The sequence below is a fragment of the Stylophora pistillata genome, chromosome 14 (genome assembly GCF_964205215.1).
Source record: "Stylophora pistillata chromosome 14, jaStyPist1.2, whole genome shotgun sequence".
NCBI lineage: Eukaryota > Metazoa > Cnidaria > Anthozoa > Scleractinia > Pocilloporidae > Stylophora > Stylophora pistillata.
This window is the reverse complement of record NC_142532.1, coordinates 19,674,879-19,699,878: the sequence shown is the minus strand read 5'-3', so window position 1 is coordinate 19,699,878 and position 25,000 is coordinate 19,674,879. Positions and strand designations below refer to the sequence as shown.

Genomic DNA, 25,000 nt, shown 5'->3' with positions numbered 1-25,000 from the left:
TTCAAATCAACTTTCAAATTGACGATGTAATGATATCGTTAGGAGAAATTATTCATCAGTCACTGCTCAGACTGAAATGATTAAGCGAGATGACGGGCGAGGTAAAGCGGGTGTGGCGGTATGTGTGAAACAGAAAAAGATAGGATATGATCGACCATCTAGTTCTTTCTGCTGATGCATGTCGTCTTTGTTGGATGAATACTTATACCTAATATAACTTTACGCCTGTTGGCGTGCTTTTAAGTATCAACTGTATAAATCGACTCTTACACGAGTCCGTAGGGTTGTTTGCCATGGGTGTGAAATCTTTTTTAAACACACATTCTCGAACAGAATAGCATTAAAACTGTAGCAAAGACCTATTTGGTTTTTCGTCACAGTAACACTCAACCAAGAAGGAAAACGTCGAGGTGTTTCGCAAGGACGAAAGAGGCACTTGAAGAAATTCCCAAGGAAATACTTTGTTCATTTTTTAGTTTCTCTTTCAGCTTTACGTGAAAAAAAAAAAAAAAAAAGAAAGAAATACTGAAAGAAACCGCGGTAAGCTGCGATCATCTCCCAGCACTTCACCTGCACTGCGGGTTCAAAAACAGCAATAGGATAATCAAATAATACGGCGGTATACCAAAATCAAAGGTATGCCTGCTATTAAGGACGAAACACGTTCTCACGTGTAGACTATTAATGACATGAAAACAACTTTTAATCACTCAAACCTGCGGGTGATAGATAAAAGCACGAATTTGGTCTGACGCGGGCAGCGATTGATATTAATCGTTTATTGCAGAATCTACATATCACCACACGCACAAAATAAACTCTATTGTAATATTCTATTTTTGTACTGGAAAAGGGAAAACACTGAACACTGTGGTAAAAACATAAAAAAAAAATTGTAATTTGGCAGATCAAGAGGGAGAAAGAGCTAACTCTGTGACCGGTCGCGAGTATTGCAATACTTCACAGGCCTGAGAGTTAAATTTAATCACCAAATAACTTCTTACATCCAAAATTGATTGACAACAGTTTCAAGGCCACCTTCTTGTGGATCGCTTGTTGACGTGGGCTAAAAGCAATTCGAGAAACGGTCGCTGTTATAAAGAAAGGAAAAGTAGTGGTTTAACAGGGATTCTTTTCAAAAACTAGGCAAGTATTGAATGAGCATCGATAAAGTAGAAAGGATGTTTGCCATCAAATTACACTCTGAAGGACCCTGAATTTTAAAGTTTGCGTATCACGCTTCTGAAAACATGCCATATGTCCTCTTCTTCACCTATTGATCGATATAAAATACCCCTCATTGACATGCTAACTTATGACTAAAACGTTTTTTCTTTCCTTTTTTAGAAGGCAAACAAAATATGCTTGATTGGAGGTAGTGCCCAGTTTTCAAACCTAAGCGTGTTATGCATTGGTAAAACCTCTATATGCGGCCGATTATAAACCAACAATAAAAGGTCGGCAAACAAAGCATTTTTATCCCTCGGGCTTCCGTGAAAATCAGTGGTCTTACGCAGTCAGTGGAAGTTAAACAAAAACACACACAAAAAGACAACAAAATAGCCTACTGATTTAAGTACCTTACTGATGCAAAATGATAGCATTAAATGGAAATGGAGACGTGTTGGCATTAAAATATTACACAAGTGTTTGTTGGAAAAGCTCTTAAACCAAACTAACTAACATGGAGAAGATCTAAGCTTTGAATCGATTTCTTTAGTAATTTTTCAACTAAATGCATCGCCTTTTGACTCGTCGTAATGTCTTCGGCTAATGAAAAGGCTATTGATTAAGTTCATTTTACAATCAGTGCTGAAAGAAAAGTTGAACTTGGTAACTATGACGATTAGAAAGGTTTATTCATCATCCTTTCTGGCCGTCATTTAATTGTCCGTATAATTAACCACTTTTCAAAATGCTGTTTTTCTTTGTCTTGTCTTGTCCAGTGCGAAATTCGTCCGAGACACATCCGAGCCTGTTAGTTTTCGTTTACAAATCGTGATGAAACTTTCCCAAAATAATACTTTTCAAGTCCTTACAAACAGCTGCTGTCGACCACGGATACAAATACATGCGATGACGTTGGGCACAAAGCTAACACGTCGTTGTTAATTCATTTTAGCCACGAAAATCGAACTTAAAATGCAGATTTCTTGAAAGCCTATAATTTACTCCTTTAAAAGAACGCCAGGGGGCAGTGCAGCTGACGCTTCCGACAAAATGCCATAAAAAGAATTAAGGTTTCCCCAAACCAGAGGATAATATTAAAAAATTCTAAAATCAGCACCATATCCAACATTTCGATTTCTTTCTTCTGCTTACTTTGCTTTTTATTTCGCGATCATGCGCGTGGATGGCGCGCAAACCGCTGCTTAAATATTGCGTAAAAGGAAAAAGATCTACATAAATAAATAATAATGAACACAGACGGCAAGGTATGAAAATGGTGAAAAATCTTTTAGGAGACCCGCATTTTGTGACAAGCCTTCCACCCTTATCAACCCCCGAAAAGGTTATTTTAGGTATGATCTGATCGAACGTTCGATTTTACATGAGACGATTCTACTGACAGTTTAAAGTTCGCAAAGATGCTAAATTAAACCTGGCACATCGATGAGTGACTGTGCGACAGGTGATCACGTCCTCAAATTAAACAAAACATTGACAAGGCTAAATCGAGATCGTGACGTGAGCAGTAAAGACTTCCTTGGAAAAAAATTTCCACGAATGACAACACTGGCAAAGAATCAGAGCATTACCGAAACTATGTAAAGCAAAAAAGCAGCTTCGTCAGGGAATAAACCATCAAAGGTTTCTTTTTTCCCTTACTTTTTCAGTTTAATTTCCAAAGTTTATATTCCTTCCATTGCCTCCATCATCGAGGTTCTCTGTTTAATTCTAATTTAAATCTCGCTTTCTTATATTGATACGATGTTTTCAAAATGTTTATTAGGCAACAATAACAAGTTTGTCTTTAAGTTGATCAATGAATCCTCTAGAACTGAACTTCTATGAAGAAATCAAGTCTTGTTGATTTTTATTTGTTCCATTACTTTGTTTGTTACAATGTTTACATGGCTCTGTTTTGGCGACAAATGGCAAGTGGATCAGGGTTTGAAAAGCTTCTCTGGGTAATGCGTCGTTAAAGGGGTACTGCTAAGCTATCTAGTTATCGCCAAGACAACCAGGTTGAAAGCATTCGATTATTTGTGTATTTTTTTATCACAAACCTCTTAGAATACACAGCCAAAAATTGCTTCCAACCCTTTGCGAGAGAGCCACGCACATATTCCCTTCTTTCCGAGAAGTCCAGGGTTGGGAAATTATTTCTGTAATGAGATTCGTCCATTTGTTAATTCTCTTATCAATTGCGTTCAAACTGGCTGAATTCATTTTGAACAGCAAAGACTACAATTCAAATTGACTGCTCCGTCACACGACTTCAATAACTTCAACTTCTAATGTCCTGAATTTCCCGGTAGGGGGTCTCCTGATTACATTAGAGCATTTTAAACTTGAGGATAACATCAACAAACATCTCGCCAAGCTTTCCCGCAGCCGCAAACTGATATGTCTGATCACCAAGTATGTCCAAATTAAAATCTTTTCGCTGGGGAAAAAAAAGCAAAAAGAAATGACGAGAGCAGAAAACGCTAACATAACTTTGAAATACAATAATCGGTGTCACGTTTTGTTTTTTATTTTGTTTTTGGTCCATTGTTTCCACAAAACGTTATAGGCACACGTCCGACACATTATTAAAATCTTCTGTAGATTTTGGAAACGATTTATGCTAGTTTTGCCGCGACAAAAGTAATTTTATTATCCTGACGGGCAAAAATAAGTCCTATTAGACACCTCGACGGGAAAATTCTAATTTGAAACTTACTGCCGGCCAATGATGGCCAAGATCTTACTATAGCAACTCCTCTAATTAAACTACATTGTTTCAAGCTCATTACAAATTCCTGTAACTCAGGAAACGTCGCAAGAACGACAGAGTTGCACTGTTTGCCGTGTTTTCAATGCATTTTCCTCAATCGTTCCTACTGCAGGTCAGCGCGCTACCTAGCTAGCCAAGGAATAGACGTCCAAGATTTTTGCCTCATGGGACTTCAAAGTCGCAAATCGCCATGATTGTTTCTTCCTTCTACACGTCTACTACTTGATATGGTTTCCCAAAACACGTTTATTTCTCTGATCGAAAACTTAGAAGACTAGATGTAATGGCTACCAAAGATGAGATAATCTACACCGCGTTTCAACAAGAAGAATAGTAACTGCTCTGCTCCGATACAATATATCATGGGCAGTGGGATCTCAAAGAAACAAACTCAAACGCCGGCGGCACGGACGAAGAAGAAAGGAAAAAAAGACGGGTACTTGTTAAAAAGCGTACAAGAACATGAGGGAGCGATAAACGCGATTTGTATTAGTCACGATGGAAACACGATCGTCACCGTTTCTGAAGACATGACTGGTCGGCTTTGGGATACAAGGACTGAAGAGTGTGTAGGATTATTACAAGGCCATAAAGGTTATATCACGAGCGTGTGTGTTTCGGAAAGGTATATATTTACCAGTTCGGCCGACAAGACTGTTCGAAAGTGGAACTTAGAGAGCGGAGCCTCGATAAAAATATTTGTCGGCCACCATTCGACTGTAAATCGTGTAATCTGCTCAGGGGACTTAGCATTTTCAAGTTCTTACGACAAAACAGTGAAATGCTGGCACGCGGACACAGGTGAATGCTTACGAACTTTCCGCGGGCACCGGTTATCGGTGATGCCGCTGCAACTAGTGTCGGATTCAAACCGTGGAGCGGCGTTCGGAGCAGATTTGGAAAACAACGATGATATTCTCATTTCTGGTTCGGTTGATGGAACAGCTAAGAGCTGGGGAATGAATTCAAACGAATGCCTTGTTACTTACAAAGGACATAGCTCAGCAGTGACCTGCTTAGCCGTGGACGGTAAAGGAAAAACTTTATTTACTGGTTCGGCCGATACGACGATTCGCTCTTGGGATCTTCTCACTGGAGCTCCTATAAAGACCTTTCAGGGTCACCAAGGCACTATTATACAGCTACAGGTACGCGAATTAAGTGCAGAATACGATAATTTAATAACTACCCAGTTATTTTCCCATATAATTCTTGTCTTTTTAAGAATAAATTGCGAAATAGTTTACTCTTATGAATCAACGAAAAACTTCCTGAACTTGTTTATGAATGCTATTTCAAATTATGAATAATAATGCAGTTGAAGGATCCATTAGAAATGACAAAGCCGTTTTAAGCTTATAATTTCTGAAAACAGTGATCGTTTAAATAACATATGTCGATTACGGATGCATTTGGTTTACAGACTGGTTTCTTAAGCCGATTTTTTTTGTCGGTGGCTTTCTGAGAGCGCGGAAATAATGTTTTCTGAAAGCCTATTTTTAACCCAAGCCGCACCACCAGTGCTTTCACTTTCTATGTCAATTTTTCGCTTCGTCGAATTCTGTTGCTCTATTGCGAGGCATTGAAATTATCGCAATTACTTCTTTTTAGAGTATTCGTTATCTTGGTTAAAAAAATACTTAACTTGAAAATTTACCGTGCGATAAAAATTGACATAATGACATCCCTCCGTCTACATTCGATCACACTTTGTGGTTTCTAAATGCAATCGTCGACAACAAACAAATTTTTCACATGATAGCTTGTTTTCTACATGTATGTATTGACTTGAGCAGGCGAATAAAGAGCACCAAACAAAAAAGGGAAAAAAGAAAACAAAAGAAGCACTAACCCCATTAAATCTGATCTATTTCTTAGTTTCCTTCTTTTTCTTCAGCAGTGTTTTATTTCAATAAATTATTATTCCTGTAAGACCTTAAGTCTTGCGCGAAATTTAATGGCTTGAAACCTATTATCGTTCCACTGCTGCCGAATTTCCATTGTCTTTATTGACTTTCTTGAAAATGTACAGTGCACGCTAAAGGGTTTGTGGTATCTCCTAGTTTGTTACAGAGGATGATATACAAGCCTTTCTTTATTTTGCCTGATTAATTTGCGCTAAAAGGTTTGGTTGTCGTGGAAACATTTGCAATATGCATTCAATTTTAAAATGGGTTTAAGTTGGTTTTGCGAGCTACTTGCAGACCTGTCCACGAATTATTTGAGGTGACAAGTGGTAAAACTGATGGCTTAAGATGAGTACTGTCAAAAAAAGAAGCCGACTTAAGAGGAAGAAAAGTGTCGTCATTTTGCCTAAATAATTATTTTTCCTAATTAGTGAGTTTGCCTCGCAAACTCCTACGTAAGACACGCTGTTGGTGTTATCGGCATTGTTTTTCATTGATTCGCCATAAAACGGACCCTGAAAACAGATGAATGAGCCCTGTCATGCTGCATTATCATAAACACGTGTATACAAGCATCCTTGTGGGAGGCCATCTTTGCACTTCATTTCACTTTGAATGCAAGCGGGCTTTCAAGTATCAGTCGCAAAACAAATTTGAAAACACCAACTCCATTTAGTTTTTTTATTGTTGTTTTCTAAAGCCATCTGATTAAAATGGTCCATTTCACTTCTTTATTTTGAATTCAGATAAACATCCAGTTCCAGAAACAATGTAAAATTTTAAATTTTAATGACCTCAGCTCTGAAAAGTGTGGGAGCGTATGCATGTAACAGCTTGCAAGTTTAATACCCACACTTTTCCATAAGCATAATCCAGCTTTTAAGTGTGATGTCATTATTACCGAAATATTGCTTTAGCTATTTAGAATTTATTAAAATATTGGTATGGAAATGAAGACTTAGTGGTAATAAGAATATGGAAATCACTTTTAGTAATTAGCTGTCTTAAAAAATTCAAATACTTCAAAATCTCCCATGCTTCAATATTTAGATTGATTTAGAGAATACAAAAAAAATTTCAAATACTTCAAAATCTCTCATGCTTCAATATTTAGATTGATTTAGAGAATACAGCTACAAAATTCCATATTGATTTCAAATTCCCTTCCATGTCAGCTAAGCAATACCTTGTTTATCTCTCAGCCTTGACCCTATCGCTCACAAATGTGACCAAAAAGGAATTTTTCCTAACAATAATAGGCAAAAAGTTGATTAGAAACAAAATGCCAACTTTGTTTCCTTTCTTTAAGTACTTAACATGCTCTCAAATTTTTATTATCATTACTATTATTGTTTCTTTTCTTTTTTCCTTATTCATCTTTTCTTTTATTTGTGGCAATACCTAGAAAGTACTGATACCCACAATACTGTTATGAGCTATGAGTAGTTGACCATATTGATAAAGGCAGGCAATATCCCAGCCATTTTTTTAACAATTTCATAGGAAATATAGGTTGTGCAAGTTCTAAATATAGGAAAATATAGCATTTTTCCCCAAAATAAAGGCACGTTATATGAGCCAAAAAAGCTTTTAAGAGTAAATGCCTATAAAAATTCAGCTACCAACGGCCAGAGGGGAAATTTTTCCGCTCATATTTTGTCCATCAATAAATATTGGTATGTAACAAAACGTGATTTAGCTTGTTTTCCGAAAGACCGCTTCAATTTGGAGAAAATCGAAAAAGTCTATTTTAGCTGTTGGGGACTTCAAACAGCCAAAATTTAAAATGAAATGGGCCATTCTCAAGATTTCGTTTGCATGCAGAAGGGAAGAAAGAGAGATAGAATATTCTCCCACACATCAGTTCATTGAGGGTTTTACTTCTAGTTTGGTGGTAAATATTCAACTCAGCAATAATCTGAACAGAGAACAATAATATTTTAGAACAGCTTTAATCTTAACCGAAAGAAATTTACATTTTAGCTGAAAGTCACAATTAAAATTTTGGGCATATGCTACACCTTGGTTTACCCTGAGACTCGAGCCATAGGGTCTTTTAACATTGTACTAAACCATATGTAAAAACTGGCTTTAAGGTAATTCAGTTTGCGCTTAACACGAACCCTCTGAAGTTGCACAAAATTTGGTTGAGATATGAAACTAAGTAGCAGTTTGTTGGTGTTTAATACCACAGGAGGCCCGTTATTATATTGTTAATGTCAATTTTAATATCCATTTTTATTGGCTTTGCCAAATAAAAGGAACTAGAATATTCAAAGGAAGAAATTATGTTAGATTTTGACTGCAAAAATGCTAAAAAGTGCATCAAAAATATAAATGTATCATTCAGCAGTTGTCCTATTTTAATAAATTTTATCGGAAATATAAGAGGATTTCATGAAATAGAGGCTCTTTATAGGAACCTATAAAAATTATAGGATAATAGGATTTATTAAAAACTGGATCATTAGATAATGCAGTTCAAGACTTTTTATTGGCTCAGCCATTATGGTATATGAGCCAATATACCATAATCTAATTTCTGTACATTGTTAAATCCGGTTTCTTCTCACAAAATAAAGTCGAGAAGATTTGTCTAATAGCTTGGGGGCGTTTTTTTTAATAAAACAATTATTCCACTTGCGTTTGTTGGATATGAGATGATTATAGCCAACTTGGCGCTATGCGCCTCGTTGGCTATCTATCATCTCATATTCAACGCGCGCTCGTGGAATAATTGTTAAATATAGGAGGTCTGGGATGACTGTAAAGGTTGCTTACTTACATATATACATGTGGAAAAAACAATAAACCTAGTTCATACTGTGCATGAAATGAGATAAGTTCTAACAGTGAGGACCACTTGGCTGATCAGCAGCCTTTATCTTAAGGTACTTAGCCTAGTTGCACCATAAGAGTATCGTTGTCATTTACGTCTGCAGGTTGTCAACAAGCTGATGTACTCCTGTAGTGCAGATCACTCAGCAAAATGCTGGGTGGTTGAATTTGGCGACTGTACGCGGACATACAAGGGACACAAACATACAATAATTAATCTGCAATTCTCCGACAGCCTAAGTAAGTTAATTTGCCAGTTATTTCCATGTGCTTAGTATGGCATTTGCTGGGTACATAACCGAGACCCAGGTGGTCTTTGCTTATATGTGTAATTGATTATAATCAATCAAAATACTTAGGTTCAAATAATAAAATTTTGGCTTTGTTAAAGGAATCATGCAAATAGTCATACTTTCCTTGGAAAATATTACATTCTAATGGAAGAAGAAGTGTATCTAAGCTTTGTATACCACAAATGATGGGATTTGAACCCATGATAACCATGCAAAACCAGTGGAGCACTCAACTCAACTGACATTTTCCACCAACAATATCGAACTGGTTCTCACACAAGTGCTTGACAAACTGGGCAAGGATAATTACAACTAAAATCAACACCAGAAAATTATGCAATTTTATATTGATCTTTGGGGCAAACATTGTGTAATTCTTGTGAATTGTAAGATATAGAGCGTTTTCACTCGCGTGACCAAATTTCTTTATTGTCATGGTAACCGACTTCATCTGCCATGTTGGTGTTCCATGATAATCAGCTGTGAGTATTGTGACAGGAAACATTTGGAGAAAATTTTATGGGTTTGAGAAGACAATAGTGTAATGTTTATATTTTCTTTATCATGGTCCTTTGCCTCGTCATTAGCTGTGGGAACAAAACAGGGAAGAAGTGGTCTAATGTTGAAAAAGTAAGGTTTTTTTGTGTCCCACGTGTTACAGTCAATCAAGGAGAGTACACCAAAGAACTTACTTCTAATCGAAGAAGTATGTGGATCTGTGCGATAAGTAGCGATGACTTGACTGATGATATTTTAGAATGTGATAGGGTCTACAGCTGGCACTTCATTTCAGGAGAAGCTGCGAAAGATTCGGATCGATTCAACTTAGACTGGGTCCCTACCCTCTATCTTGGGCATTCAAATATGCAGGTCCATTGCATCGGGCAACTATTTTATTTTCACTATAATAAAGTGGGTATTCTTTCTCTCCAAAACTCTTTTAACTGTACATGTACCTTAAGCAGTCTAAAATTTAGGAAACATTTTCAATACACCAGATTTTAAAGACTGATATAAATGGTTTCTCATTTTAGGGACATCAAATTGCATTGTTTCAGGGTGTATACCATAAGCAAAGCATGTAGCAAAGGCAGCAGCAAATACTCCACAGTCACTGCTATTTGTCTGTTGTTGCACAGGGACAACTTGAATGCTGGTAAAATTTGAACATCCAACAAGATTGAGTACCTGCTCTTGTACTTCATTTAGAATAATGTTATGATATAAACTGTCATACAAGTTGACAGTGCCATCTTCACACCCCACTGAGCTTACACATACCCAGTGGGCATTACCAGTATGTAGAATCTGAATAAATTCCCCAATAACCTGATTGAAGTTTTTAACAGGGCCCAAAGTTGGTCTCTGAAAGCCCTCCACATCTGGATTAATGTTTCTTAGATAAACATATACTTCAAGGATAATATCACAGTCAAGCCAACCATTGGGTGATGAAATCAATTGGTAATGCCCATCATTCAGCTTTGCAAGTGATGCTGTCTTTTCTGAAGAGCATTTTGAAACACCAGTTATCACAACACTATCATCAGGTGTATTGAAAGAGTCATTAACAACCTTTGTTCAGTTTCTCCTCGTAATTTACACACCATACATTCCCAAGTTGTCATTGCATTGTCCAGCATCCGCTTGAAGTATAAGCAGGGCAAATGAAAAAAACTTTCTACCTTGACAAAATGGGTTGTGGCATTTCAGCAGTTTATCTGAACACAGTGGCTTCTGTTTGCATGTGCAGATAAAATCTAATTTGAGAGCTTCATCCAAAATATCTTTCGTCTGTTTGCATTTTGATTTTTCATTTTTGGCTCCTGGTGTTTTTAGACACAGGGGACAAAATCACTTGTTAGGTACTTTTGTAATTTTCAAACAAGATAAATAAAAAGTAGACATGGGACATGCCTGGTTTGTGCATGTTACCACAGGCCCTCTAGTTGCCAGTCTGCAAAAACAAGCAGAACTGGGATCAGGGGATGAATGAGACAAACTTCACTTTTGAGTATACCACCTTCCCAAAATTTCTGGTAGCACACAGTATCTCCAGAAGTGATTAAGTTTGGAAACAGCAGAGTGCCAGTGCCTGACATCACGCAAAATTCTTTCACAGACGAGATCAATTTGCTCACAAAAACCACAAACAACAAAGTCAGAGTAAAGCTTTTCAGCAGTGAATTTTTACTGTTGGATTTGGTAAAAGTAGGAATGCTCCCTTTTCAGACTTGAATCTCCATTTTCTGACTTCAAACAAGAGTTGTATTTGTTTATATACTGCTCCAAGTCTGTATCCTTTTAACAATAGGGGCATTTGACCTCCCCACATCCATTCCCACAGCAATCACATCTACACAAAAAGTCAGGTGTAGCATGTAACCATGGATATTGTTTATTGATAAACGTGCCACGTTTCGTTACCTGAAAGTTGATGTGCTTTTCTTTCATGATCTTTTCATAAGTTTCAATAGCAACACTTTCATGTTTAGAACCATGTTCTGTAGACTTCTATAGGCCTTAAAATGGTCCTTACTGTAATAACTCGTGTCAAGCACCAAAAACAACAGTAAATCCATGGATTCGACCAAAGGCAGGCACTCTGGATTGTATTTTTTGTCTGATAACAAGAGAGGATCAATTCCAACACAAGAAATCTTCTCTAAATAACATTTTTTCACTTGGGGATCGAGTGCGTTCGCATAATCTGTGAGAGGATATCCCCCCATGTTGAAAAATGTAGAACACCAACATGGTGACTCAACTTTCCCACGAAAAATGTGACGTCATGTGAAAATGCTCTATATGTGGTCAACACCAGTGGGTGACAAAATTGCAAGTAATTAACTTGACTTTTATCGAGTGGAATGAGGGGTCATAGTGGCCTAGTATTGGGCCTGGGGTGGGGAGGGGGGGAAGACTCGACTTTGCTGAGCAAGCCATATTGTCCAATCTCTCCACAGTATTTACCTGCAGTGGAGATAAGACCCTCAAAGTATACGAATCCAAATCTGGCACATGTAAAAGAACATTCAGTGCATCAGGACCAGTTAGTTGTTTTGTGGTGAGTAGTTAAGTGTTATTGTAAAAGGTAAAGGTAAAGTCTGTTTACGAGCCTAGTGGCCCATCAGGCTGGTGCTTAACTCCGGTTTCTGTAGCATGAAGCGACTAGGAGTATTTCTACTCTCCCCTGGATGGGATGCTAGTCCATCGCAGGGCTGCCCCCAGCATTAAATTGCCAGTACCCATTTAAACACCTGGGTGAAGAGAGGCACTGTGAGAGTAGTGTCTTGCCTAAGAACACAACACAAGGTCCCCGGCCGGGGCTCGAACCCGGACCACTTGATCTGGAGTCGAGTGCACCAACCATGAGGCCACCGCGCCTCCACTAAGTGTTATTGTACCTTAATTTTAAGATATTCCTCAATGAAAAATAAAGAATTAATCTCGTTGCAGAAAAAGAAGCCTGAAAATATTCAGGCTTCAATAGGAATCCAACCCATATAATTTTTATTGTTCTTCACAAATATTTCGTTCTCTGCTTGTTATCTCAAGTACAGGTCAACAAAATTATTTTTTTGTATAAAAATATTTGAGAATTTCAAAAAGGTTAAGATTATGGAGAGACAAAGATTTTCAAAATGATTTTCAAGTGTTGAGGTGTTTTAGCCACAATTCAATAATCAGGTACCTGGTGGCATTATTTTTCTTCATTTCATCCAACTGTCCTTTCCCAATGCAAACCATATGCTTGTTCCAAACTTAAACTGTACTCTGCAAAAGAAAATGAAATAATTGCTTTTACCACAGCTGTCATAATGGAGATTAAAAAATATTCAACTTTCCTTAGTTTGCAAAAAATTGCCTTTTGATAATCACTAAAAAGGAGATAATATTGCCATCCTTCCACACTAAACCCTTTCACGCCCAAGATCTGATTGTTTATCCTCCTCTAATAGCAGCTACACATTTCCTTGTAAAGTAGTTACAAGAATTTGGTCTTAGATTGAGATAACTTCTACCTGATAAGGTAGACTATTCTTGTAACCTGTTGGCTGGATAATGCATGCGTATAGGGAGAAGTTGCATGTAAATCACTTCCGAGAGTTAAAAGGGTAAACAGCACTACTACATGTAATACATGTCTGTATAAATTAAAATTATATGTGCCAAAATGCTCTTCTTTACGTTACTTTTCAGGCTACTAAAGGAAGGATATACAGTGGCTGTCAAGATGGCAGCTTGATAATTTTGGATGCTACAAAACTTAGAGAGGATGAAGATGACATATACCACAATGTCCAGGAAAATGGCATTAAAAAGTAATTCACAAAGGCTGGTTAACTGGGATCCTTAAAAAACAAACCAACACAACAAAACATCATTTGCACATGAATTTTTATTAAGAGATAATGCTCAAGCAGTTCTGCATAGCTAAGTGTTAAAAACATTTTCTATACTCCTCCTACACAACACTACCTATGGGGGTTTTGAAGAAATTGTAAAGTAAAGGCAACTCGAAACAAAACCAGTTTGGTGTGCAAAGAAATGCTAGATACTCTGTTCCTGCTGAGTGAAAAGGCTGCCCAAGATAAGATGCAAAAAAGTGTTGAATTTCAGTTCTAGCCATCTACATGGCTATCAAACAGTAAGTTCAGAATGTCTGGCTTTATACACGTAATGGCAATGATAAAGGAGAGTATCGTCTTTTTAGTTTTTGCTTGTTTTTTTTGGGGGGGGTTTGTGTACAACACATTCCAAAATTAAAACTGCCAAATTTGTGATAAACAATTGACATTCAGTGCTAAAGCTAGAGTATACCTTGATTCTCAAGCTTGTGCTCATGCCACTTGTGAAAGCAGGGTTTCTTAAAAAAAAACTTTATTGTATGAGTCACATTTTCTTGGATTATCAACACTCCCACAGAAGTTAAAATAGACTAAAGTTGAACAGGTCATATTAGAATATTAAGTGTGGATCAGAAGATCAGACCAGTGCTGCAAATTTTGTAATATAATTAACCAAAATCCCCTTACAACATGTGGTTGAAAAATTAGCCACTTGAGAATATTGGTACATACTTTTCGTGTGTAGATTGTCCTCAACTTGTTTATTCTTTTTTCTCCAAAAAAAGTATTGTTTGGTACATTGCTATATGTCCAAATTAACAATTCAACTCTGATACTACAGAACTTGAGCAAAATATCTTAAAATTAATTGTACCTCCATCTTAGTGAGTCTATTTGGTGTGAAAGATATGAAGATATTAATTACTTCATTTAATGATCAACTAGCTTAAGGTTTAAAGATTAGAACCAGAAATTATTTAGTTACTAAAAGTACATAACATAGTAATGAACAGGCAAGAGGAAAATTGCTGGTAATTTGGGTAAAGTAATATCATATTGATATTCTATTCATCAAAATATAAGGATTTACACACCGATGATACAAGAGAAAAAGCAGATTTCAGTTGAGGTATGTTCACAATAGACTTTATCTGATAGATCCCTGTTCCCCCAAAAATTAAGAGCCAAACACCATCAAAGCTTGATTTAGGTATACTTTATGCATAGGAGATATAATTTGTAAATTGGTACATAAACAACAAGTGTGACAAAGACTTTTTTCTATGTTTCCATTCTTCAATACATGGGATATAGGCTAGCAGATAAATTCAAAATAAGGAAGGATGGAAAATAAGTCATTAATAAAGTGTTTTTAGGGGAAGCTGGAGTTACCCCTTTGAGAAGTCACAGCCTTTGAAACATGAGATCTAGCTTTGTCAAACAGCTGTCCACTAATGAGGCAATTTACATATTTTAGCAGATGTTGAATGTCTACTCTATCACTCCTTTAAAAGAAGAAACAGAATTTATGTATTTTGCGGCTGTGGGATGTGTGCAATGTATGAATAAAACCATATCTATGTGAAATTTGTAGCACATCAGATAAAAAATGATTGTCATGATTTGATAAATATCATTACAGAATCAGAACCAGACTTGGAACTTTTTTTAAAATCAATATAGTTATTCAATTAAGATTTTCTTTTACTTGGAATGTGTTCCAAAAGTAGATGAATTTTCTTTATCTGGTATTATTACATCATAATTTCATTTAAGCTCCTCAAGGCTATACAAAGTGAGTTTTTTTTCAATTCAAAGGTTTAAACATTTCTGAAGCAAAAGAAGCTACTGCTTGTTTAGTAAAAATCAGTGGAGTGTGAAGTTACTTTGTAAACATTTCAATGAAAGACTTGTTGTAGATATAAGCGAGAGCTTCTGATCAGCATCACAGATAGAAAGGTTTATGTGTGCAGATATAACAAAACAACTAAACAGTACCAACTTGAGATCTTTTTGAGCAAATTGGCAAAAAAAAGACCAGACAAGGTGACCACTACAAAAAACCAAATAACCATCAAAAGATTAAATGTCCAATTTCTGGGGCCTAGTGGTATATGCAAAAAATGTTTTCCACTCATTTCTTTTCATTTAGCCAAAGGAAAATGACACTTTTTCGAGATTTTGATGAAGTACTGTTGTGTATCATTGTTTGTGCATCAAGTAGCATAGAGTATTAATGCATTACTGGAACATTAACAGATAAAACATCAAGAATTTTAGAAACAAATACTACAAAATTGGTGGTAAATCAAAGTTTCACAAGTGTAATAGAATGTTTGCTTCCATTTCACAAGAGAAAATGAAAAAAAAAATAAACTTTGCACTAAAGCATTGGAAAATTATTCTTTAAAGAGTGGTTCATTTGTTGGGTCTATTGATGTTGTGAGTACACAAGGAAGTTCCACAGAAGTTGTTATGGGAGAGCATTAGGAATGAGTGGATTCCAGTTCCTTTTGTATTCATAGGAATGAGTAAAAAAATGGGATGGTTGCAAAAGTGGAGTCAGATTTGTTACTTACAAGTATGATTACTGGCAGAATTGGCTGACATGAAGCCCTGTTACCAAATAAACAAAACTATGACTAAATTTGAGAAACAAACTAGGTGGTGATAACCTAACATATCTGAGAATTTTGTTATAGTCTTGATTATCTTTCAAATAGTGTCAAAGCCAGGGAGTAATTACAAACAAGAAGCAGTTTTAGCTTCAAAGTTGTCAGAAAAATTTGGAAAGACCCGTGTAAGGACCAGTCAGACAAATTTTTTTGTTTTGTTACTATTTCCCTCACTTTGACATCTTTATTTGCTATGTTCGTAGTCACCCACTTTCGTCCACCTCATCTACAGGTGTCAGGAGGCTTTGAAAAACGAAGCATAACACAATAGACCTGGGGCGGGTTGTTCAAAGCTGGGTTAAGATAACCCAGGGTTACTGTAAAATCTGATTTCAGATCAGAAAGCTTTAAAAGGAAATTCAGTGGAATTGTTTTTGTCTACAACTTGGTGATTGGATGCTCGAAAAAGTGTAAGGAATATTATCCCAAAAAAGACTTTTGAACAAAGGATTAAAGAAACCCTGATTAGAATTTAACCTTGGGTTTGTGCTAATCAGCCTTCGAACAACTGGGCCCTGGGGCGGATCCAGGATTTAGTCACGGGGGGTTCGGAGAATTGCCCGAGGGCATGCTCCACCGGGAGATTTTGAAAATTAGGTCTTCGGAAACACGATTTCCAGCACAGTGAGGGATAATTTAGGGGCCTCGACCGAACTACCCCTGTATCCGCCCCAGATTGACGCTATTCGTATTCAATGACATGTAAATGAGTGGAGGGGTATTCTGCAGTTGAGCCGCGCTTGGTTGTCGCATCGATATCTTCGTCACTGTTCGTCTTTGGTACACAGTGGTGACGAAAAAAACCCACTCTTTTGCCTAAGAAAAAATTGCCTTTACTTTAGCTACAGCTCAAACCTGGCTCTTTCGGTCTTGCGTTGGCGAAGCTAATAAACCTTTTGGTCGCCTATGTCTCCCCTCTTTCTTTGAGAGAGAAGCAAAACACTAACGATGTGTTTTTCAAAAGTTTTACCTGGTCACGACGGCGCTTTCCACCCTTGAAGGCCTCCTAGCTGAGTCTAGGGTGAAAAAACCAATTTTGCTCTACCGCCATTTCGTTTTCATTCTCTGTTAGCGACTAATTTTCATTCATTTTTTGAGGTAGTGTTATATTCCTCCAACAGCCACCATACATGCTTCTCCATGTAACTTGACTCTTTGGTTACCGCATCGCGCATTTGGCGCCCCCAGAATGCGTCATCATATTTGTGTAATCTAATTGGCTTGCTGCTGGAACGATTGGCGCCTCCTTCTTACCATCCTCGGAGACCCAGGGGCTGAGTCGATTTCAAGTTAGGGCTCTTCATGCCCTAACTTGAAATCGACCAACAGCCCCTGGGTCTCCGAGGATGCCTTCTTAGGGGCAAAAAAAACATTTCCTGCAAGCGCTTGTTGGAAGAAAAAAATTGCATGCAGCCCAAATGTAACAGAAAAAAAGAGCATTTAGAACAGAAAAAAATATCCTGCCCAGCAGATTTCTAGAAAAAAAATTTCTTGATGACCAGAAATGACCCACCCACCCCTTCAAAAGTAAAATAGTCGGCCCCTTAGCACCCTTCCCAGCCTGCCACTCACTGCTTTCCCCAGGCTCTCCTCTTTCCTTCGTACACTATATGAAACAACAAATTAAAGCAAACGAGAATATTTTTGCCACGCTTTTGTTTAGACGAAAACCAAGTTTTGACCTAAACGATACATTGACCCACCACAAGACTGTTTCTAAGGGAGTGGGATATGGGTGGGGGATTAATGAAGCATGTTCAGTCCACATTTGCACAAATGACCTCCAAGCTCTTTTTCCAATAGACTATTCCACATTCCAGGCTTTAGCTATGAGTTGGGAAGGCAAGTGCAGAGCGTGAAAAGAATGCCACTGTCCCGGAAACGTTCAGAAGTGTAAAAGTAGGTCAAAAAAGGGCTGCTGGTGGAGAGAAATGCTTTAGAAACAATGTCATATAAACGGTCTCAATATTTTGGGGTTGAGGTTTTCTTTTTTTTTTCTTTTTCGTAACTGCAATTTTCTGTTCCACCCGTCCCTGTGAACGAAAAATTCATCGCTTGAATGTTTTACTGTTATTATTTATTGAGACTGTTTTTGTTGCTTTAGAGAAAGTGGAAGACGGCATGGTCGAGATCCATTGACATTACATGTCCCCGTACACGACGTACCTACCATCATAGTTTTAGAAAAAGCCTTCGTATTTTCAGCGATAGGCCTTGGACTTTTTTACGTGGACTTTTCACTTTTCAGCGTTGAAACAACTCCAGTTTGCTTAACTTAAAACGTGGGAATGGGTGTTCCAGCATTTTTTCGTTGGCTATCGAAGAAATACCCGTCGATCGTTGTCCACTGTGTCGAAGAGAAAGTAAGTTGACTGAAGGATTGATAGCTTTTTGATGGAGTAGCTACACGTGTCTGAGCCGACATTTTACGATCTTTCTGCTTTGTTGCTATGATAATCTATTAAAGGAAGTACTAATTCAGTATGGTTAAAGTAGCAAGGCCGTTAACATAAAGATCAGTGCTAACTGTTCGTCAAAGAAACACTTTTAACATTAAGATTTTTTATCACACGGACTTGAGAGCTAGCGAGAACAGACCTCTTAAGATAGAGAAAGCACTTTCTCATATTGAGAAGACTGACTTGAATCAAGGACCAAAACTTGGGTTAGTGTTAGGATAAGTTCATTCATGAACAATTGTCTTGAATTAAGAAGTTTCGATATTGGTTTACTGATGAAGAATAATGGTTATGTTACATGTACCCTTAATATAATACCTCTCCTGAAAGGAACAAGTTTGCGTTTTTATAATCAATGTGAGAGGGAAAAGAAAAAACTCTCATTTTGTTTTATTAACTGAGGATAATGTAAATTGGCCACTGTATAGAGTCTCAAAAGTTGACCCTTCAGCTGTTAGCCCTTCACCATCTAGTAAATGATGAGGGGCTCGTGCTTAAAATGTCAGCTATGGGAATACTGAACAGTGCCTAATTAACACCATCAACTCATTTAATAAAACCAAATTATTTTGTAGGGGTTTTTCGAATACCCCTGACTCGATGAAGAATATTTCTCTCCACAAGATTCCTACTGTGACATCATGGCGCCCAGTCCCTCTTTGCTCGGCCAGACATTTTATCTGCAGATCATAGAGCTTGATAAAAAATTCAAAAAAGGGCAAAATACCACAAATGTTGCGAAGACATGTTTAAGAGTCATTATATTTTGATGTAGAACAGAAAAAAAAATGTGTCATAGGTACTTTAATGTTCCTACTATGAGTGACCGAGACAGAATTTCTCCTTACAATATCAATACAATATCAAGCTGACAAGTGATGAGAATAAAGAAAATGATCAATTAGTGGATTTTTAGTTGATCCAATACCAAGTTCTCCTGATGAACATAATAAAAAAAAACTATGTAACAGACAGTAAGGAAAATTACTAATGAGATCTTGAGAGCGAGAGGGTTAAGGAAAAAATGATTGCATAATGTTCATCAAAACACAGAAATTTTGGTTTGTAATTTGAACATTTATCTTTTATTTTCACCATCCTAGGGACCTGAAGTTGATGGAGTGAGAGCCCCTGTGGACACAAGTTTACCTAACCCCAATGACTATGAATTTGATAACCTATACCTGGACATGAATGGAATCATTCATCCTTGCTGCCATCCAGAAAACAAGTAATCAGCAATTTTTGTATTTGTTTTATTCAAACTAAATGTGGTTTACTCTACTGGAGTACAGTATATCCTTGATTTAGGGAAATGGAGTAAATGGGAAAAAATCTTACTGTGATTTTTCTGTTGTCTTATGGTTATCTGCTCCTTCTTCTCTAGATTACATTTTTTTGCATGAGTCTCATACTCAATGCTTAAGACTTGAGAGCTTTGCCTCAGGCTAAAGCTAATTTATAAAAAAATAAATAGAAAATTTTATCATTCATTTCCAGGCCAGCTCCAAAGAATGAAGATGAAATGATGGTGGCTATTTTTGAGTACATCGACAGGTAATTTGTTTTGGTTATTTTTACTCCTGGGTGCCGAGATGCACTGTGTGAGTAACCTGGTTTACCCTGGGACACAACGCAACGACCCAGCCAGGTCTCAAACCTAGACCTCAAGAACGGAAGTCTAACGCGCTGATCATTAGGCTACTGCACCTTTCACTTACAGGAAACACTTTGTAAGATTTTTCTCTTAGGGCCTGTTTATACATAGGTGGGGGACCCTAAGTTGGAGATGTATTCTGCCTAGCTGTGGTCAAAAAATTGCCTGTGTTTATTTACAATCTTACAACCCTGGGATTTCAGGTTGAGGTTGTTGGCTTCCTTGTAAATGTAACATAAATGCAACCCTGGCTTGATGGATTACCCCACCTTGAGAAGTTCACGCAGCATATTGTGTCTTATTTTATACTTAGTTCTGAAATTAGTATTGTAACTATTCCTACTTAATTCTTAGTTCTGTAAGCCTATTATAATGTATTGTATGATAATAATTAATTCTACTTAGTTTAATTGTAATTTTAATTCCACTTAGTATAATTTGTATAATACTTAATTTAATGTGTCAATCCACTGCTCGCCTCGAATAGCTGTAGCTAACTGCGAGCAGTGGTACATCATATTTTGTATTTTGTCAATTTTTCTTAATAATAATAATAATAATAATAAACTAATAGTAATAGTAATAGTATTGCGACTGTGGCTGACAGGGTTATCCTACGAAGCAGACTGGGCAACCTGCTACAGTAGGTTACCCCACCTATCATGTAAAGGTGATCAAAATGAAAAAATTGATTATACGGACAGGTGGGTTGCCCCACCTAAGCAGGTTACTTCACCTACCTGGGGTCCCCTAACTCCATATAAACAGGCAAATAATTAACACTCATTACCCACAATAATCAATTCTTTTTCTATTTTTTATTTTTTATTTTCACAGAATCTTCTCTATTGTCAGACCCAGAAAGTTACTTTACATGGCCATTGATGGAGTGGTAAGAGCCACTTTGAAAGTTTGTTTATCAATGATTATTATTGATTAAATTTAACAATATTTTTCATTTTGATTTATTTGTAATAAAAATTTTGCATGTTCATTTTTAATTCTTTCATATCTGTTGTAGGCTCCAAGAGCAAAAATGAACCAGCAAAGATCTCGTCGATTTAGAGCATCTAAAGAAACCAAGTTAGTACTGAAACAGTTAGCCAATTAGTTAAAATGTATGAACACTTTAGATCAAAAGGTAATTGCAGGAAATTCTAAATTTTCACCTTTTGTTTAGGGAAAAAGCCGAGGAAATGGCAAGAATTAGAAGTGAATTGATGGAAAAAGGTACGCAAAATGATACTTAATTTTTATCACTTTTTGTAAGTAGTACTTATTTTTATGAGCAAACATACTTATCAAATATAGAAAGATAATGTATTTTGTCCAAAGTCAAGTGAAAAATAAATAATCTCCATTTGTTGGTTGTCTGATCTGACAATTAAGGTCATATTTTTTATTGTTCAAATGGAAAAGTTATCCCTCCCAGATGTTCAGATGGTCCAAGTTTTATGCCCTGGACAGTTTGATCACATCTGCATTTATAGTAAGGCATGAAATTATACACTTAACAGATTTTTTATTTATTACTTTCTTCTGAAGGAGCTCTTTTACCACCAGAAAAAGAAAAAACTGAACACTTTGACAGTAACTGTATCACACCAGTAAGTTTAATTGTGTAAAACAGGTTCTGATTGTTCATTATGGTGAGGTGCAATAGCCAAGTTTTAAATCATTCCAAAGTAGGTGGTTTACAATGGTACGGTACACTTTATGATCTGAAAAGATGTTGATTCTTGCATAATTGCAGTGCACAAAAGAGACAATGGACAAGCTCATTTAAAAAAAAAACAATCGTTTGTAACGTTTTATGTTTTGTTTATTATGTTTTAACGACTTACCGGGTGTGACTAGACCCAGAAGGGTTAGTGCGAACGGAACACAAGGTCCATGTGAGGCACCACCCCTCCCCCCAATTCACCCTGGGTAGACACTACACAAAGATAGACCACAACACCGGGCACTATGTGCCCCACTCTTTTCGAGGAGTGTGTGGATTCTTTAACGTCCCACAAATTTAAATCACATATAAGGGCTTGTGAGACGGGGCCTCCATTTATAGTCCCTATCCGAGAAGACTAGAAAGTCTAACCATTTGCAGATATTATTACAAAGGCAACACGTTCTACTCAGTTATTTAAAGACCCTGAGTGTTGGTCCGGCCGGATTTGAACTCTCGACCTCCCGCACAACAGTCCGGCGCTCTACCAATTTAGCTAACTGGGAGGCGGTTGTATCCTGGTTGTACACTGTTATATGTAGTTCAAATCTGCATTGAAATTAGAAAATTCTCTGAGTTTTAATTTTTTTACTTAAGGCCCTTGTGAAGTCATAGATACTATGCTCTCCAGCGTGCAAGTCTATCCTTCTGTAACTATAGTAACCTTTGGAAGATGCTTGGAATTCAGTTTGGTCTTCTCTGATATCATCTGATTTTCGTATCTGGTGTCGGTGATCATGATCACCACAATCAGCATGGCGATTAGCATCTCTCGAATGTTACTGGTACAGTGGAATCTCGATTTCTCGAACCTCCTGGGGAAACACAAGTTGTTTTGAGAAATCAGAAGTTCGAGAAATCGGGGGTGAAATTACAAGTGAAGCAAATCCAAGGGAAACAAGACTTGGTTCGAGATATCGGGAGGTTCGAGCCATGTCGACAGAATCAACAAATTATGGACTGTTTTTCAGTGTCTAGTCTTCCATGTGCATTTCTTCATTTTTCTTTGATGCAGGGGACAGAGTTCATGGCAAACTTGTCTATATGTTTAAGATATTACATTGCTGACAGATTAAACAATGATCCTGGATGGAAGAATATAAAAGTAAGTACAGTGCATCTTAACCTTCTACACCTCAACATCAGTATGCATATTCTCCATACTGTTCTCTATACATTTCCTAAGTTGTTGACAAGGAGAATTTGTCAAACAATCAAGAGCTTCTGTAGTTGGTAATAAAATTTCTTTTCTTAATGATTGAAATAGCAGTACAGTATAATTGTCAAGAGAAATGAAATCCCACTCACCCCTTAGGAGTTAAAGGGTTAATAGACTTGAAGTTTCATTGACATTCACGCAAGTCTGGTACAACAGCAGATATCCTTTCATGATTATAATAATAATAATAATAATAATAATAACACCTTTATTTAGACACAATAATGTTTAAAGCTGAACAGCTTGTGGGGTCATGTGTAAATGCAAATAAACTCTAAATTAGATAAATTCAAATGGTGATGGTTTTTGAGGAGAGGAGAAAACCGGAGTACCCAGAGAAAAAGCTCTCAGAGCAGAGTAGAGAACCAACAAACTCAATCCACTTATGATGCCAGGTCTGGGAATTGAACCCGGGACACATTAGTGGAAGGCGAGCACTCTATGCCAACCTTGCTCCCGGTAATTACCCGTGATTAGCCAGGTGTGTCTTAAATAAAGCTCACAAAGATGTAGTGTTGTCATTTGGGTTTAAGGTGTGAATTATCTTGAATTATTTTATGTACAGAATGTATACATTTTAAGGTGATATTATCAGATGCTAATGTTCCTGGAGAGGGTGAGCATAAGATAATGGACTACATCAGAAAGCAAAGAGGTGAGATGTACCTCTCGCTCTCAAGATCACGTGTACTTATTGAATGAGTTGGAGAGCTGTTAAGGATGGCATTTGGCTCCAGGCCATGATGTACAAACTGAGTCCTGGGGGTCTGCACACCTTGATCAAGAATCAAACATTGTTACATTGGCCTGACCTTAAGCAATTCACCATATCACTGCCATTTTCTTTCTTTCTTTCTTTCTTTCTTTCTTTCTTTTTTTCTTTCTTTCTTTCTTTTCTTTTTTTTTTTTTTTTTTTTCTGTAATCACATTTCAAGTGGCCAAACACTGGGCGGGGCAGCTTTTTCTGTCTCAGCCCACCATGGAATCTTATGTACCCTAAAGAATAATTATTGGTCACAAATTGTCACAAATTAGCTTTGAAAATGAAGTGATTACTAGACATTCATTAGTAATTTTTTCTCTTTCTTTAAGCCAGCTGAGATGTTTTGATATTTTAGGGAGAACTTCCTTTCCATTCATTTTTTTTAACCCTTTAATTCCAAGATGTGCTAAACAACTAACTTTTTCCTTATGATATCCATACATTATACAGCAAACAGGTAATGAGAATTCTCAAACTTATCAGGTAGAAGTTAATAGACTTGATCTAACACCAAATTCTCATCACTTATTTACAAGAAAATGTGTAGTAGCTAGAGGGGAGAAAATTTAACAATCAAATCGTGGGGGCTAACAGGAGAAGTCTTTATAATTAACAACTATTCACTGAAATGGAGGTGGTTAGTGGTGGATATTTACCGAGCCGCGAAGCGGCGAGGTAAATATCCACTGCTAACCACTGACACTGAGGTGAATAGTTGTTTTAGTATATACTAAAACAGTGAGATAATATACACCACCAAAAATTGATTTGAGTGATTTCTTCGCTTGTCACAGATGCAAACCAGCATGCCATTTTTTTTCCCCAAGTTGCTCAGAGGTAAAAAGCAAAGGATATTCGGAGTTTGACTAGCCAATCAGAGCACGCCTTCAATGCTATCCACTGTTTTAGTATATACTAATTTCAGGATATTTGAAAAACTTCTAACTTCACCAGAGTGGTATGAAAATTGCATTAATTTTGTTTCTTCTGTTTGTTTGTTTCAGCAAGTCCACATCATGACCCAAACACAAAGCACTGTTTGAATGGTGCTGATGGTATGTTCATGTAAAACACAAGTCATTATTATAATTTCTCGATAATATCAGATAACTAGAGCTGACACAGTTGTTTGGTTTCTTTCAGCTGATCTGATCATGCTGGGTGAGTATTT

The 25,000-nt window shown here is 37.0% G+C and overlaps 3 protein-coding genes across 5 annotated transcripts in view; 2 read left to right on the top strand and 1 right to left on the bottom strand.

Moving 5' to 3' along the window:
* LOC111333318 (cyclic nucleotide-gated channel alpha-3) overlaps positions 1–17,289 on the bottom strand; it is a 35,291-nt gene extending 18,002 nt beyond the window's left edge. The window contains exons 1-2 of the mRNA XM_022938861.2: positions 16,979–17,289; positions 12,676–12,758 (exon numbers count right to left, since the gene is read on the bottom strand). The gene's annotated coding sequence lies outside the window, so the exon portion shown is untranslated. The remainder of the gene's footprint in view (positions 1–12,675; positions 12,759–16,978) is intronic.
* Positions 871–15,735, top strand: LOC111333319 (WD repeat-containing protein 86). 2 transcript variants are annotated; one of them, XM_088745220.1, is made up of 5 exons: positions 871–1,146; positions 4,056–5,091; positions 8,793–8,928; positions 11,948–12,048; positions 13,185–15,735. In XM_088745220.1, the coding sequence occupies exons 2-5, from the start codon at positions 4,306–4,308 to the stop codon at positions 13,308–13,310; spliced, it is 1,149 nt and encodes a 382-aa protein (XP_088601346.1). In that variant the 5' UTR covers positions 871–1,146; positions 4,056–4,305; the 3' UTR covers positions 13,311–15,735. The 2 variants fall into 2 exon arrangements, with proteins under 2 accessions (XP_088601346.1, XP_022794598.2); XM_022938863.2 differs by lacking the exon at positions 871–1,146 and adding an exon at positions 2,507–2,811.
* An 879-nt stretch (positions 17,290–18,168) lies between the features above and the next one.
* Positions 18,169–25,000, top strand: part of LOC111333346 (5'-3' exoribonuclease 2) — a 24,778-nt gene continuing 17,946 nt past the window's right edge. For both annotated transcript variants that reach the window (XM_088745217.1, XM_088745216.1), the window contains exons 1-11: positions 18,169–18,371; positions 19,571–19,698; positions 19,968–20,024; positions 20,962–21,016; positions 21,146–21,207; positions 21,305–21,354; positions 21,670–21,731; positions 22,863–22,952; positions 23,649–23,721; positions 24,834–24,884; positions 24,973–24,990. In XM_088745217.1, the coding sequence (XP_088601343.1) occupies positions 18,297–18,371; positions 19,571–19,698; positions 19,968–20,024; positions 20,962–21,016; positions 21,146–21,207; positions 21,305–21,354; positions 21,670–21,731; positions 22,863–22,952; positions 23,649–23,721; positions 24,834–24,884; positions 24,973–24,990 (721 nt within the window). In that variant the 5' untranslated portion in view covers positions 18,169–18,296. The remainder of the gene's footprint in view (positions 18,372–19,570; positions 19,699–19,967; positions 20,025–20,961; positions 21,017–21,145; positions 21,208–21,304; positions 21,355–21,669; positions 21,732–22,862; positions 22,953–23,648; positions 23,722–24,833; positions 24,885–24,972; positions 24,991–25,000) is intronic.